Raw genomic sequence first — 15,581 nt, forward strand, 5'->3', positions numbered from 1 at the left:
TCGAAAAAAAGATAAGCTTAATAATGACACCTTTGTGCATTTATTGTTATATTGGGTTTTGCCGTAACCTCTGGCATTCAGGGATGGCATCTGGATCTTTACAGTTTTTCATTTGAAACGGGACCCTATTTTCAAGTCTCCACCATCAAATCTTATTCCTCCAACACGACCTCAAGAACCCTCTGCAAGTACACCCGCTCACGTTGAATTACTCCTACCACAGTACCTGACTTTTGTTTATACACCACCCACAACAACTTTTTTTCAGTACCTCCACCAGAGGACAGTTTCGTGAAGTACACCGAAGCACTGATACAACACCAACATTAAACCACTTTTCAGGTATGCCCTGCCCATCATCAGAGACTCACCCAAGTACTCTACATGGCTCAATCTTTTATAACCCCAACACTCCGGATAGCTCTTAATACCCTTTTCACAGGAACCCAACCCCCCCGCCCCACCACTGTCCACCGATGGGCCTTATTTACCAGCCTAGTGCTGCTCTCATACCATATGCTTTGTCCAAGTCGCTACCGCACCATTAAGTAGGCATATCACTGAGCTACTCTGCTTCCCTTTCAATAGGCCCTTATAACTAGTCACATTGTCTGCCACCTACAAACCCTGTCCCTTCCTCAGGTGCCTTTCTGTTGAGCCGCAGCTATTTCAACCTTTATATACCACTCTTTTGACCCCAAGTCACTGCTGCCCAGCATTTCTCCCCACACGTGACCTACTCTCCTGTAATCCCACACTGTCCTTTAAAGGTGCCCCGGTCACTGTAGTCTTTATCTGACGCTGTCACAATAGAGTATTCAATGTGCCTTTTGCATAAGAATAAGGTATTGTTGGGCGTGCTTGGTCCAAGGGTTTCTGGCTTTAAGCAGTCACCAGCCATTTCTGTATTTGCTCCCTTTTTGTTCCCGTTAGGCAAGAGTCCATGCAGTACCCTCAGGGTGCACAATAACCTTGACCTCCTGGCAATAGGGACCCAAACTTTTGTATAAATCTGAACTTCACAGGTTGGTAGCGTGGCTGAGCAGCCAGGGCCATCTCAAGAGGGGTCAATGTGAGCAGTAATGCCGTGACAGTTTCACAGTAGCAGTTAGCCAAATAAATTACACCCAAGGTTTCTTGGTAAAGCAATTAATTTATTTCACAATCAGTTGTGTAAGCCTTCTTCAGAAGGGAGCAATATATTAAATAACACTTATAATACACTTCAAAACACTTTCTCTAAATCAGATGATGCATTGGGGATGGCACACAAGACACTTCCTACGCCCTCAGGTGACCTAAATAGCTAGGACACTGGACATTGATTTATCACTGGTACATTTAGAGCAATACTGAGTTTGGTGTAAATGATAGAATAGAGGAATAAAACAAAAGTTAACAAATAATTCATAAACATGTTAGTGCTTTTAAAAACCTTCCAATGTGAAATAAGTTTAACCCATTCCTGGGGGAGAGGCCAAAGGCCAAAGTCGGAGGTCAAGAGGAGTCTCTCAGGAAGCCAGGACCGCCAATGTTAATTGCACAATGCGAAGGGGAGCTGAAGATCTTCTTTGCAGGTGGGTAAAAAGTCTTGCAATGTTTTTTTGAAAAGTTTTTAGAAAATAAAACACTTGAAGGGCCACAAGCTGGGAGGCTTGTTAGGGGCAAAGCTTTAGCAACTCTGCAAGGTAACCAAGACAGGTCTCAATTGAGATCAAGCAAGGCTACACAACAAGAGGTAAGTTCTTAGACTTTGCAGTAGCTCTGGTTAGAAGAAATGGTTCCAGCTGGCTTCTGTTCCTGTACAGCTCTGCAGATCCTGTTGTTCCTGGGCCTCAGTCGTGGGGACAAGAGGGAGGACGTCAGGGGACTCCTGCTCTGCAATGGGAAGGTCAGTGGCAGCAATGGCCAAACTTCAATTTAGCGGTTCTTCGGTGTTTCAGCTCCTTGCGTCTGAGAGCAAATAGCAACACTGCGGTTCTCGGATGCCACTTCAGACTTTCCTTGCTTCTGGGGTCCAGCACTCTGTTGAGGTGGCTCAGGCTTGGTCAGTCCTGCATCAGGGAATTCCAGAGGATCTTCCTAGCGCTTTGGTCCGACTTAAAAGCAACGCACACAATCTGGTGTTCCTATCCATGGCATGTCAGTTCCGGCAGCAGCAGCAGAAAAAGTACAGCCAGCTCCGAGAGGATGTCCAAACAGTCTTACTTTGGAATTGATTGGTCCCACCAACTCAATGGGAGAAGTCGTCCTTGCAGGGTTTGACCGGGCAAACCAACGGTCCAGGAGTTGCAGCAGGCGTCTCTTCCAAGTTCTTCTTCGGAATCTTTCGTCCAGTGGTCGACTCTGCCTTCCAAGCCAAAAAGCCTCGCCTTTTATGCAGGTTTCTCCCATTAACTCCAGGCTACCTGTCAATCGCACAGGGTTTATCGTCATTCCATAGAATTTTTACCATTGAATGACCATTCCATCTAAAAAATGCATGTTTTTTTTTTAAATGGGGGGTTGTTAGGGAGAATTCTCATAAATGTGCTAGTTCCCTTCACTTTAGAGACCCCCAGCAACTTTGCTGGATTTTGAAGACTTTCTTTTTTTAACTGGAAAGAGTGAGAGCCGTTTTCCCCCACTCTATCACGTATTTTGATGTGTTTTTTACTCTTGTGTTTTGATTATGGAGTTTTAGATAACTCCATAGGCATCTTTTTCATGTGTCACACAGCACCTTCAGTGCAGTGACCCTGAATAAACCTAGAAGAAAGCACAGTGCTCCAGGTACCCCTATTGTCCCATTACGGAGAATCAATGGAACTCAACAGGGCCGGCTAGGAACGAAACAGCAATGGCGGATACTAGCAACCCCAGGGTATGGTGGGTAAACAGGAGGACAATAACAGTTGTGAAAAACCCCGACCCTCACACACACTTACATTATGGGGTCCCAGCCAGATGGATGAATGGTGCAGGCAGTGGGGAAAGAAACAGGAAGCCCGGGCTTGGGGGTGATTTATAACCTGCCTGATGAAAACGTTGCTGATTGGCCAATTAAGCCCTATCTATATAATCCAGAGAGGAAGAAAGGCCTGACGGATCATTCTCGTTTATGTTGCAGAGCCAGACAGACGTGGAGACAGGAGCTGCGGGAAGCCTGTGGGCTTATGAGGACTAGAAGACGGAGGCTCCAGCTAAGTCTTTACTGCATCCCCTGGACAAGCAACGGGAGAAGAGCCCATCTAAGGCCAGAAGGAAAAGAAGCAGCATTCTGTTAAATACCAATTCTAATTTCGGAAAATTTTCTTTCCATCCTTAATTTAGTAAGTCAATAAAGACTACATTTACTTTACAAGTCCAGCCTGCCTGCCTGTCACACACAGGGATGTCTTTTAGACTTCCCAAAGGTTTAAATACCTTCTCTGGGATAAACTACTGTGCCCCAGAGAATGTAAGGTTAAATTGACTTTACTAGTCTTTTTAAATTCCTAGACCAAGAACACCCAATCTTACAAGAGAGTGCTGGAGGGGTAACATTATCCTGTGTACAAATACTCATGTAGCAGTCAAATGCTACCCTTTACTATCGAAATGGCTGGTGGCAGTGGTTTTATAACGAACTACCATGATTTTTCCCTACCGCAAACACCGTTAACCAAAAATCTCGGGAGCCATGTTTTTCAAGATGGCACCTTAAGCCCCTTTGTTTAAACAGGTCCTGGTCTTCTTTTTTCGCAATTTCTTTTTGGAAAGGTCCTTCTAGAGTTTGTCTCTGCGTGCCAAACCAGGTTTGGTCCCTTTGTTCCTACGCCTTTGGCTGGCTTCAGGACTGAAGACTGCCTCTGGCAGCCGAGTGTCTGGGGTGGGCAGGAAGTGAGGGAGGTGCCCGAAACTCCCATGTGCTTAGTCTCCTAGGAGACCCAAATGCACTCTGGCGTGATTGGCTGGCTGACTGTCCGGCAAGGACAGCCACCTTGCTGGGTGAGTGGCAGCTAGGCTGGAATGAAAGGGAGAAAACTATTTAAACGGCGTGTCTATTGGTCTGGAAAGCAGAGTCGACCACTGAAACGAAAGAACAGAAGACGAGCTGGAAGGGGACGGCTGCTGCAACTCCACGACCGTTGGTTTGCCTGGTGAAGCCCTGCTGCAGATCCGAATCGCCAAGTTCGTCTCGACAGAGAAACCCCTTCAAGGATTTCTTCCTTTGAGTTGGTGGGACCAATCAACTCTTAACCCACCTGGATACCATTCTCAGAGCTGGTTAGGTTTAACCAGGGGGAAGGACAAAAGCTTGTGTGCTTGACTACAGCTACTCGAACTGAAGTGACTCCATTTTGTCTGAGTTTTCGGACAATCCTGTGCAGGAGTCCCCCGACGTCCTCCCTCTTGTCCCCACGGCTGAGACTCAGTAACAGTGAGATCTGCAGGAACTGCCAGCAACCAACGACTTCTGCTGCATCTTTTGCTTCATACTAAGGGACTGTGCCAAACCGATTGAGAGACCTTACCTCTCGCAGTGAAAGTTTGTGGACCTTTCCCAACTTGCAGGCATAATCAGTTTGTGAACCAACATATGATTCTTTTTCATACAAACTACTTCTGAGAACTTTGCCAAAGACTTAACAGTTTACTTCAAGAACTGCTCTTTCCTATCCAAGAAACTAGTCCATTGACTTTGGCCTAGGCCTATAGAACTGAATCGAGTCCTCTAGTGAACTAAAACTATTTGCACTGGCCAAGAAAGTATTTGTGATCTATTCTGCTAACTTGTGCCCTTTACTCCAATTGAAAGTAACTGAAATGCCATTTTGCTCCTATTTCAGGGGAGCCTAATTTACTCAAACTTCTTGGTATGGTATTGAAGTGTTTGTGTATAACATTAAGTTGCCTCCTTCTAGTGAATGTTTTCTAAATGATTGTGTAATAAATTAATAGGTGTTATACCAAGAAATCTTGAGTGCAAGTGTCTACTTGAAAGACCTCTGTGTAACATCTTTTACTGCTCACATTCCCTCTTGAGATAACCCTGGCTGCTCAGCCTGTTACCACAAACTGTAGTACAGACTTATACCAAAGGTTGGTTTTGCTTACACCTGTGGTCCTAATTTTATGTGGTGGTCCCAGAGGGTACTGCATGCAATTCTACCCAACAGGCCCCCGCCCCCTCCAACCGCTGGTTTTTTACCCTTTACAACCTGTTATAACACTAAACCCTTTAGCTTGAAAAAACATGCCTTCGAAGCATATTTTGTTGATGGTAATGCTTTAGTTGAAATGACCAGATACCATTGCACCTTTGGGTGCATTCCTGTAACCAAGGGGATTAAGCACATGGAGTTTCGGGCACCTCGCTCACTTCCTGCCCGACATACTGGAGACAGGTGGGCTTCACTTGAAAGACTAGACAAAGGGGATACTAAGTAACTAGACCAAGGGGATACTAAGTAACTAGACCAAGGGGATACTAAGTAACCCCTCCAGCACCCTATGGTAAAACAGTGTGCTAACAGTTTTTTTCCATTCTGGAACAGACTTTCTGGAAGCAAACTGAAGTACTTTCCTATGGGTTGGAAATATTTGATACACATCCCCATGGTACCAGTAGTTTTAGGGTCCTGCAGGTCCCATTGTACCGCATATGCCCAATAGTTGACATTGGGTGCCGACGCCTGCTCTGCTGGGTCTTGAATCCTCCACTGGATCGCCATTGGGGTAGATTTCTTTCCAGAGCAAGTAATAAGAAAACAGATTTATCAGGTCTTCCCGTTTCCTCTAAAGTGGAACTTCCACAAGTGACACTGCAAGCTACATACCTGAACTGGCACTTTGAGGGACCCCTAAAGTCCCTGATGTTCCTCACCGAGCCCTAGATTTTAGGATTTTAAAATCTTTGTAATACACTCCTGCATAGTTTATGCATAGCTTCACTGTATTGCTACTGTTTCACTTCTTGGTGTGAAATATTCCCTTCTGGGCCTAGGGACTGCAGTCCTATAATATATATATCTTTATCTATATGCAACAGTGCTACGTGAACTAGGTTTAATACTTAATTTAGTAAGCAAGTTGTGTGATGCTGTTGGATCATGAACTTGGTTATTACTCTTAGTATGGTCTAGGGGTGTACCCTTTCACTAGCATCTGGAAGTCTATATTTATTGTGCCTGCCAACAGGTATGAGACTTACATTTTAGGGAAAACTGAATTGGGCATACAAAGGCCAGTTATTTGCACTATGTTCTGACATGTGTTTTGTGTAGCACAAAGTAATCATCCCCCATTCATAAATATTGTATATGTGGCCTTTATAATAAAGTGCTCATTTCTTCAGTATAGCACTGTGGTGTAGATTGGAATTAATTGTACCACCCCTTCAGCCTCCTTCCCTCCTCAGGGTAAACCTAACTGCTCTGCTACAGCTACCATTGGAGAGGCTACTCTCTTTTTGTGTAACACACTATTCCACCATTAGTTTACAAAGCCTGCACCAGACAATTGTACAAAAATCTCCCCAACAATTAGAAACATTCACCAACTCTCTTCCAAACAGTCCCACTTACATGTAGAAAATGGTTGCCATTATAACAGATTTCAAAATGAAGCAAGTTAAAGACAGTTTAAGACCGACATACTGCCAAGTTTAGATTAAATGCAAAAACATGAATCACACTGTAATAGTGGAGTCAAATAGTGGTTTTTACCTGTGGGAATATCATTTTTAAGCTCCTCTTGCAAAAATGTAAACACTTTCCTTAATCCCATCTGTGCTTGTTCACTGAGCTCCAGTTTCTGATCCACAAGCATCTCCTTATCATCCACAACCTGGTCAACTAGTGTGGTAAGCGCACTCTCTTCCGCATCCCTCTGCTTGTTTACTTGGTCGGTGATACTTGCAACCGATGAACTGCAGCTTTCATTTAAATTCTGAGAAAAAAATGTAAGTTTGCTACATTTTAGTGGATAACAGGCTGGTTATGAAACAGGATGTACAGAAATGCAAACGGTACACCAGGCAAGTTAAAAAGTGTTCTCGTGTGAACATGTTAAGTAAGAGACTGACCAAAACTAACAATTACACTCAATGTTGGATAGTTCCAAAAACCAAACAGTGCTTTCCAAAAGATAACTTTACACAAACATTCCAATTAAACACTTGTCCATCAAAACGCCATAAAATGGGGACTCTAGAATTTTGGCTAAGCAGCAGACTCAGCTGGTCTACTAACACCAATCACATCTCAAAAAGACTATCACAGATACATTGCCCAGTTGAAAGCCATCAGGAATGTCTTCATACCACATCATAATTGTGAATTGGGCGTAACGTAATCAAACCGTTGAGACAAAAACAAATCAAGGAAGTATGATCTGGTATTCCCTTTGTCATTACAGTGAGGACTGGCCAGCACCGACCACAATCATGTACTAGAAAGGGTACATGGGTCAACTAGCACTTAAAATATAGAAGCTCAATTAAATGCATGACAAAAATTACACCCAAATGCCAAAACCACCACCAGCTAACTACCTTGGGTCAATGGAAAACTTGAGTCAACAGAAATCCACATTGGACAGAGAGCAACTGCCCCCAAGGAATCTTAAATGTGAACAATTATTGCAAATCTAGCCTCATCTACATAGATTTCCCACTTCAAAGTAAAATATCAAGAATGTAATGGCACACAACCAGATCATAAAGCTCGGTTAAGAAATACATCTTGAAATCACTAGAGTCCTCCACTCCAAATAAGTAGTGTTATCAGGACTGATTTAATCAAGCCTTCATTGTAGACTTCGCAAACAAACGCTCAACCCATCAATTCACCGACATCAACCTTATCTGCAGCTTTGTTAATTTTTCAGCAGAATAAAGCCTTTTTGGCTCAAACTAAACACCGTTTCACACAATCAAGCAGCCTCATATGGACAAAACCTTTCAGAAAACCCATTCCCACCACAGGGAATACAGAAAAAGGTCATCTGTTGGGAAGGAAAAGAAGAAGAAAGGGGGGGACACCAATAGAGTCAGACAGGTATGTACAATGATCATGCCAGCAACTAAAGCACTGCCCAAAATGTCCAGACATGAAGCCTGCACCATCCTTTAGTCTACTACAGCATTTTAGACTGTCAGAAATCACTAGTGAAAAAGTTGTTCTAGTTTTGCATCATTACCATAATCATCTAATCAGCATTGTTGTCTCCATCTAGGTGCGAATTAACTTGGTGCTAAGGGTTTGACCCCATCACTCATGCTACATATCCTTCTGCCCTTTGTAATTGCTACTCATAGTGCTTCAAAGTGTTCAAAACTACAAGTAACAAAAACTCAAACTAAACAACTCCACAAAACACATGGCGAGCATTATGGAGTTTATTTCATTACCTTCAACGAAAACCAGAAAACTGATTATCCGCTGACACAAAATTTTGAATAAATGCCTGCATTACTTACTAGTAATCTTCATTACATCAAGTCCTGCTCTTCCTCAGCCCAGTGGCACGTGGTGTCACTTCCCTATTCGGTACAGGAACAGCCCCCTGGACCAATCTGCGTTCGGCGTGATGTCCGTGGACATCGGACGCACCTGCTGATTGGATGGTGAAAAGCATGAGGTACGCCATATTTTTTTAAACTGTGGGCATGTTGGATCCTCAGACAGCGGCTGGTGTGCACAGATAGCGCTGTGGGGAAAAAGCCTGCAAAACACATTTGGGGTTATTTGGTGGTCGAAAGAGGGTCTGGAAAGGTTGGGTGGTGGGGGGAGGGCGGTAGAATAAAGTTGATATGGAGCTGTGGATTTCGCAGATGCTGCCGTGTTCACAGTTAATATTGGTGTCTGCTACAATTTCAGTTGCAGGGAGTTCAGGGCGAGTTTTGTTATGTGATGGTGTATTGTATGCCCTTGTTATATGCTTTAATTCTATTGTGGTGAAATCTAGTCACTGGCAACATGGCATAGTAATGTGTATAGTAATCGGTAATGTAAGGGGAGTATACAGTATTTGCAATATGATGGAACGATATAAAGTGTATATGGTATTTATGATTGTAGTACAATTGACGACAGTGCTCCTTAAGGACTTCACCTTTCACACGGTCAACAATTGTATCCTCATTAAACAGTTTCATGATACCATTAGCATCACTGACCAGGCAATGGTCTGGCTGATTTGTTTTCCTTAGTAACCACCCTAACCAGCTGCAATTGGGCTGTTTGTACTCCACCCAGTCAGTGTGCACTTGCAGAGTACCCCAGGGTTTTATCCTACGATTGTGGCTCGTCCATGTCCATTTCGTCCCTCTGGCTCACCCGATGCCTCACTGGCAACACATAGTATATTGTTGTGTATAGTAATTATAGGTACTTTATGGGAGCATACAGTATTTGTAATATGGTGGAATGATAGTGTCTATGGTATTTATGATTGTAGTACAACTGAGGATAGTGTTCCTTGAGGTCTCCTCTGCCTTTCACATGGTGAACCATTGTATACTCATGTAACGGTTATACGATACCTTTAGCATCATGGACCTGGCCGATTTATTTTCCTCACTAACTGCAACTGGGCTCTTTGCAGGTACACAGTGTGGTGGTGCAGTACAGAGTACCCCAGGGTTTTATCCTGTAATTGTGGCTATTCCATATCTATTTTGCCCCTCTTGTTCACCTGATGTCCCTTTTCTCCTCATTTGCAGTGCTCTTTTAATAACCCAGCTTTCCACTTCCCTGAACTAATTTGTTATCCTCGTTTTGCATCCCCAGATTGGTTTGATCGCCATCAAGGCATTGTGTGCAGCTAACAATCTGACTCCATGCCAGTAAGACAGATCTTTCTTATTGCGATACTGGTTCACTGTTTTCTCCTATCCTCTGGCCGCTGTCTTTGGGCCCTCTACCCTCACCATCCTACGAGGCCAAAATCCTTGGGGTCATCTTTAAGTCCTTTCTCTCCTTTACCTCATATTTTGGAGCTTGGAAAAAAAGGCCATGCTTCCAGTTTGCCCTCCTTACAGCAATTGTACTGTTCCTCACCTTCTCCCCCATAAGCTGAACCTATGTAGAGCCCTGGTCCTGTGTAGGCTGGACTACTGCAACAGCCACTTTCCTAACCTCCCCCCCCTTTGTTGTATATGCCCTCTTCAGGTACCCTAGACTAGGGCTGCATACTGTGATTATCAAATGCTTTTTGAAACAGAGCGGGAGGCACGTCTTCGGCTGATGGCTCTCTTTTCAAACAACTTTCCTGCGCCTCTTATGTTAATGTTAAAGGATATTTGTACCGCGGACTATCACCACCGGAGTGGTCCCCTGGCACTCTGGTGGATCTGAAAAGGAAAAGGGTTTGGGGGGTGTGCGTTAGAGGGAACGAGTGCGAAAAGTGCAAGAGGGCAGTGATGGGCTGTTGGCAGCTTCAGTTTGGTTAACACCTTTCGCTGAGCTTGGGGGTGCTTTCCAGTCGGTAGCCGTCGTGTGCTGTTGTGCAAAGCTATGTGTGTTTTGTTTTGTTGTTGTGGTGTAGTGCAGTTTGCTGTGCTTTAGGGTTGTGGTTTTGTTTGGTTAGAGTTTGAGAGGTGCATGCAGAGGGGTGAAATTGTTAGTGGGTTGGTTATTGGCCTCGCTATCTAGAAGTGATATGTGCTAAATTTCCATGTTCTTTCTAGATGTGGTGCGTGAATATCTATGCATTTGGATCCGCACTGGCTAATATTCACAATCCTGTCTATAATGGACGCACGCCAATATTCACAATTATATCCAAATGTGGCACTTGCCAACATTCACAATGCTATCCAAGTGTCTGTCTAGATGAGACGAAGGCTAGTGTTCACAATTCTATCCAAGTGTGGCTAGAAAGGAAGTAGGAAGCATAGTTGGTGAATGCAGAAAGTGGGAAAAGGCCACATATGTGGTGAAGACAAAGACAGGAAGAAGGAGGCACACAATATGAAGACAGAGTGAGCGTACGTACAAGGTATAGATGGTGAAGACAAGGAGGCATAGATGGTGAAGACAGAAAGACAGGAAGAAAGAGGCACAGATGGTGAAGACAGAAAGAAGGACGCATAGATTGTGAAGACAGGAAGAGTGGGAGAAGGAGGCATGATGGAACCCGTAGTTTAGTTTGCACATTGCAAGAACTATGCTTCACTTAAAAGCATGTAGTGCGAAGAAAAACTGGCTCAAATACACCTCCATCTAACTGGGAAAGTTGTGAGCTATGCAGTAAACGTGAAAAATCTATACATAATGGATTGCCCCACTTTGATAGAACCCTTATATATTTACTGAAAATAGAACCCTTATATATTTACTGAAAAAGCACAAATCAATCTCTTGTGCATTTATAGGATTCCTTTGTATCTGCAGAATACATAAAAAGTTGTGTAAATGCAGGGAATAGTGGGACTTAATTTTTTCTTTTTAAAATCTAAATAGTTACATCCTACAACATGTGTCTGCGCCATGGAACCCATTTACCGTTGGATGGATTTTTCACCCAAAACTTGAATCACTAACAGGAATATAATCTTGGTATTCTGGGATAATCGTGAAGCCGCCGTTTGCCCATTTGCTATGCCCGTCCTCAGGACAAACATTCCCACATTTTATCAATGAACACATGTGCAGAGCAAGGCTTTATTTCGGAAGTGTAACGATTCATTATTTTTCTCCCAAACGGAACATGTGCTTATAGAGAAAACGGATGATGGAACTATACGGAATTCTATTTCACTCCACAGAACTTTCCTAGCACAATTCAAGTACTAGGATTAAAACATTGAAAAATGTAATCCAAAGAGCTCATGTAATGTGACCTTCGACCGAAACATGATTACTATGACTTGGAGTAAACAATCTGTTCTTCCACTGATTAGCTGAAACAAAAGTTGGAATGGCTCTGTTCGATGTAGTTGTTCCCGCTGCAATAAGCTATACGACTACTTACTAAATTCCTGACTGTCATTATTGAAAAGCGAAACATTGTGAAAAGCGACTGTTCGGGAGAATTCTCAGAAATGTGCTAATTCCCTCCACTTTAGAGACCCCAAGCAACTTCTCTGGATTTTGAGGACTTGATTTATTTAACCTGGAAAGTGTGTGACCCTTTTCCCCCACTCTCTCATGTATTCTATTGTGATTTTGAACACCGTTTCTTTGGGTTACGAAGTCTGACAAACTCCATAGGCATCATCCTTTACATTGTGTCACACAGCACCTTCCTGCAGTGGCACAGGGAAATCTTTCAGATTTGCCAAAGGTTTAAATACCTTCTCTTGGATAAACAACTGTTTCCCAGAGCAGTAAAGTGAAATTGACTTTACTTACATCAATAACTTTCTAGACCCAGTACACACTATCTTACAATAGGGTGCTGGAGGGGTTACTTCGTATTGCCTTTTTATAGCTTCTCATGTAACATTTTTATGTAAAAACTTGCCTCACTGAATGGCTGGTGGCAGTGGTTTACTTTTAACAACTGTGGTGTGCATTTACCGCGGACTGCATTCGCAGCTGCAGTAAAGCACCCTGGGGTGCCATTTTTGTCAAAATGGCCCCAGTCTTTTTTCACCATTTCTTTGTGGAAAGGTCCTTCTTGAGATTTACTCTGCCAGCCAAACCAGGATTGGTCCCTTTGTTGGTCCCTTTGTTCGCTTTGCCTTGGGCAGGAACCACCAGTGAAGCCTGCCTCCGGCTCCAGGGTGTCTGGCGGAGGCAGGAAGTGACTGAGGTGCCCAAAACTCCCTGTGCTTAGTCTCCTAGGAGACCCAAATGCACTCTGTAGTGATTGGCCGGCTGACTATCCAGCAAGGACAGCCACCCTGCTGGGTGACTGACAGCTAGGCTGGAATGATAGGGAGAGAACTGAATACAAGGCAAGGCTTTTTGCTTGGAAGGCAGAGTCGACCACTGGACGAAGGAACCGAAGAACAACTTGAAGAGGATGCCTGCTGCAACTCCTGGACCATTGGTATGCCCGGTGAAGTGCTGTGTATGCTGCTGTGCTGAAACTCCAATTTCGTATCGACAGAGAAGCCCCTGCAAGGACGACTTCTCCCCTTGAGTTGGTGGGACCAATCAACTCCAAAGTAAGCCACCTCGACATCTTCTCGGAACTGGTTGAATTTCGACAGAGTTGCTGCTGGACACTGGATAGCCCCCAGAGGAACACCAGATTGTGTGCGTTGCTTTTAAGTTGGCCAAGAGCTCCAGGAAGATCCTCCGGACTCCCAGGAAGCAGGTGTCACACCGCGGCCGTGGAAACTCTGGGCAAGATGGAGGCGGTATTAAGCCTCTCTACAGGTCCGCTTGACGCTCTAGTCGTTTTGGGCTGGCAGGTATATTAGGAGACCACGCCCCCTGCGACTCGCGTTGCAACTCGCATTCGTCGGTCTTCAGACTTTCGCTTTGCTGCAGTGCCCAACTTCCGAGTTTTCCCTCGTAACTTACCTCCTGTTAACCCTGTTTCTTCCCTGGTCTTCCCCTCTCGTGCAGGTCCTTTTTTTCTCCTGTTGAGCTTCTTTTACGGTCTTCTCGTTCCTTCGGTCAGCCTTTCCGCGGCCGTTTGTTTCCCGACTAGACTACACTTCGATTGTGCTTTCCGGTGTCGGTTTCTTGATATTCTACCTTGGGGTCTAGTGGGCTCGATTACCCTTCTGCTGTGTTTACGGAGCGGTCACCTTCTTTTCCGTGTTTCACCAACGTTCCATTCTCTCTCTCTCTCTTTCTCCGGTACTCTCTCGTGCTTGGTATCTTCATCTTATCGTTTCCTCCAGATTTCTCTGTGTGGCTATCTCTACTTATTCAGCCTCCTGCAATCTTACCTGTTTTCCTTCTGTTTGGAACAGTTCCTTATTTTCAAGTGTGCAGCCGATTCCCCATTCTCATACAGAGCTTTGCTTGGAGCGAACCCTTATCCAGGAGGATCAGTCCTTTATTTGACTTTTCTGTGTTCTTGATACAAGACTATACCAGCCTCTCCAATCTTCACATCAGGATCGGCCAATACCATCTGCCAATACACAGGGTTTTTTCTGCCAAATCTGGCTTTTTCCCTGTTTGAAGGGACGGACTCCCCTGGGTTCACCTGACTGCCAGATCCATAGGCAGGCAAGGTGGCCTCGGGGGGAGACCGTCCCTATCTCTTCGAACGCAAGAAGGGAAGAAGGACTATCAAGTCAAGTGACAAAGGAGAGAATCCCACGAAGGAAAGAAGAAGGAGACCGAGGACATCAAACCCCACTGAAGACCCAGGTGAGGAGTCTCAGGGGGAAGGAACTTCCGCATACTCTGACAGCAGGACTGGCCGAGCCTGAGCTCCAACAGAGTGCAGAACCCCGGAAGCAAGGAAAGTCCATATCAACCAGGAACGCGGTGTTACCATTAGCGTATGCGTGAGGAGCTGAAACACCGAAGTGCCACTTGTTTGAAGATTGCCGGTTGTGAGCGGTGACCATCCCATTGCAGTGCAGGAGTCCCCAGAAGTCCTCCCTCTTGTCCCCACGACTGAGGCCCAGGAACAGTGAGATCTGCACAGGAACGGCAGTCGTCTGCTGCACTTTTTCTTCAATCCAAAGGTACTTTAAAGTCTAAGAGAACTTACCTCTTACTTTAGAGTTGCTTGCATCTTCTACTACTCACAAGTCTAAACAGCTTGTGGCCCTACATTTGATTCTTTTCTTCAAAGACTTCTAAAACATTGTGCAAAGACTTTTCTTACTTACCTACCAGAAGTGCTTCAGCTCATATAGACTTTTGTACATTGACTTTGGCTTAACCTGTTAGGGGATCCAAAAGTATTTGTATGCTTAATATTTGTTATTGCTGGTTTGTTCTAATAACCTTTTTCTTTTATCAATTCTTAAGAATGTTCTAAATGCAACAGTAAGATATTAATGTCCTCAGCACCCAAGCTATTGAAGTCACCTGAGGGTGTAGGTTGTGACTGGGCCATCTCAAAGGGGTCCTTACTGATTTAGAAACTAAGTGTTGTTTTGGAGTGTATGTCTGTTACATTTATATTGCTCCCTTCTGAAGAAGGCTTACTCCGACTGATAAATGAATAATTGTTTATTCAAGAAACCTTGTGTGCAAGTGTTTATTTGAATACTTGTCACTGTGAATCTCTGTACAACTCCTCTACAGCTCACATTGACCCCTCTTGAGATAAGCCTGGCTGCTCAACACGCTACCAACCTGTGTAGTACAGACTTATACCAAAGGCTGGGTTCCTATTGCCAGGAGGTCAGGGTTGTTGTAGTGCACCAAAAAGGGTACTGCATACAATCTTGCCTAATAGGGACAGTTAGAATCAAAGTCAATGGATTAGAAGAGACTGCAGGGAGCCAGGACAGGGAAAGTCAATTTGAGCAAAGTCTATGGAGCTGAGGCACTTCAAAAGTCTTGCAAAGTTAGCAAGTTTGTTGCATGAAACATCACTTGAGGGTCACAAACTGTTACACTTGTCAAAGTTAGAGCGGAGATCAACTCTAGAAAACACAGCTACTGCAAGTCTCAACTGAGAAGAGCAAGCTACAGACAATGAGGAAGTACCCAAAGTCAGAACAGTACCTTTTGGTTAGAAGAGGA

At 44.3% G+C, this 15,581-nt stretch overlaps 1 protein-coding gene across 1 annotated transcript in view; it reads right to left on the reverse strand.

The window, feature by feature from the left end:
* The window catches only part of KIF11 (kinesin family member 11), a 705,022-nt gene that overhangs the window by 90,265 nt on the left and 599,176 nt on the right, over positions 1-15,581 (reverse strand). Inside the window, exon 20 of the mRNA XM_069611368.1 lies at positions 6,690-6,912. Within this exon, the coding sequence (XP_069467469.1) occupies positions 6,690-6,912 (223 nt within the window). The remainder of the gene's footprint in view (positions 1-6,689; positions 6,913-15,581) is intronic.

The sequence above is a fragment of the Ambystoma mexicanum genome, chromosome 8 (genome assembly GCF_040938575.1).
Source record: "Ambystoma mexicanum isolate Mex_15411 chromosome 8, UKY_AmexF1_1, whole genome shotgun sequence".
NCBI classification, from domain to species: domain Eukaryota; kingdom Metazoa; phylum Chordata; class Amphibia; order Caudata; family Ambystomatidae; genus Ambystoma; species Ambystoma mexicanum.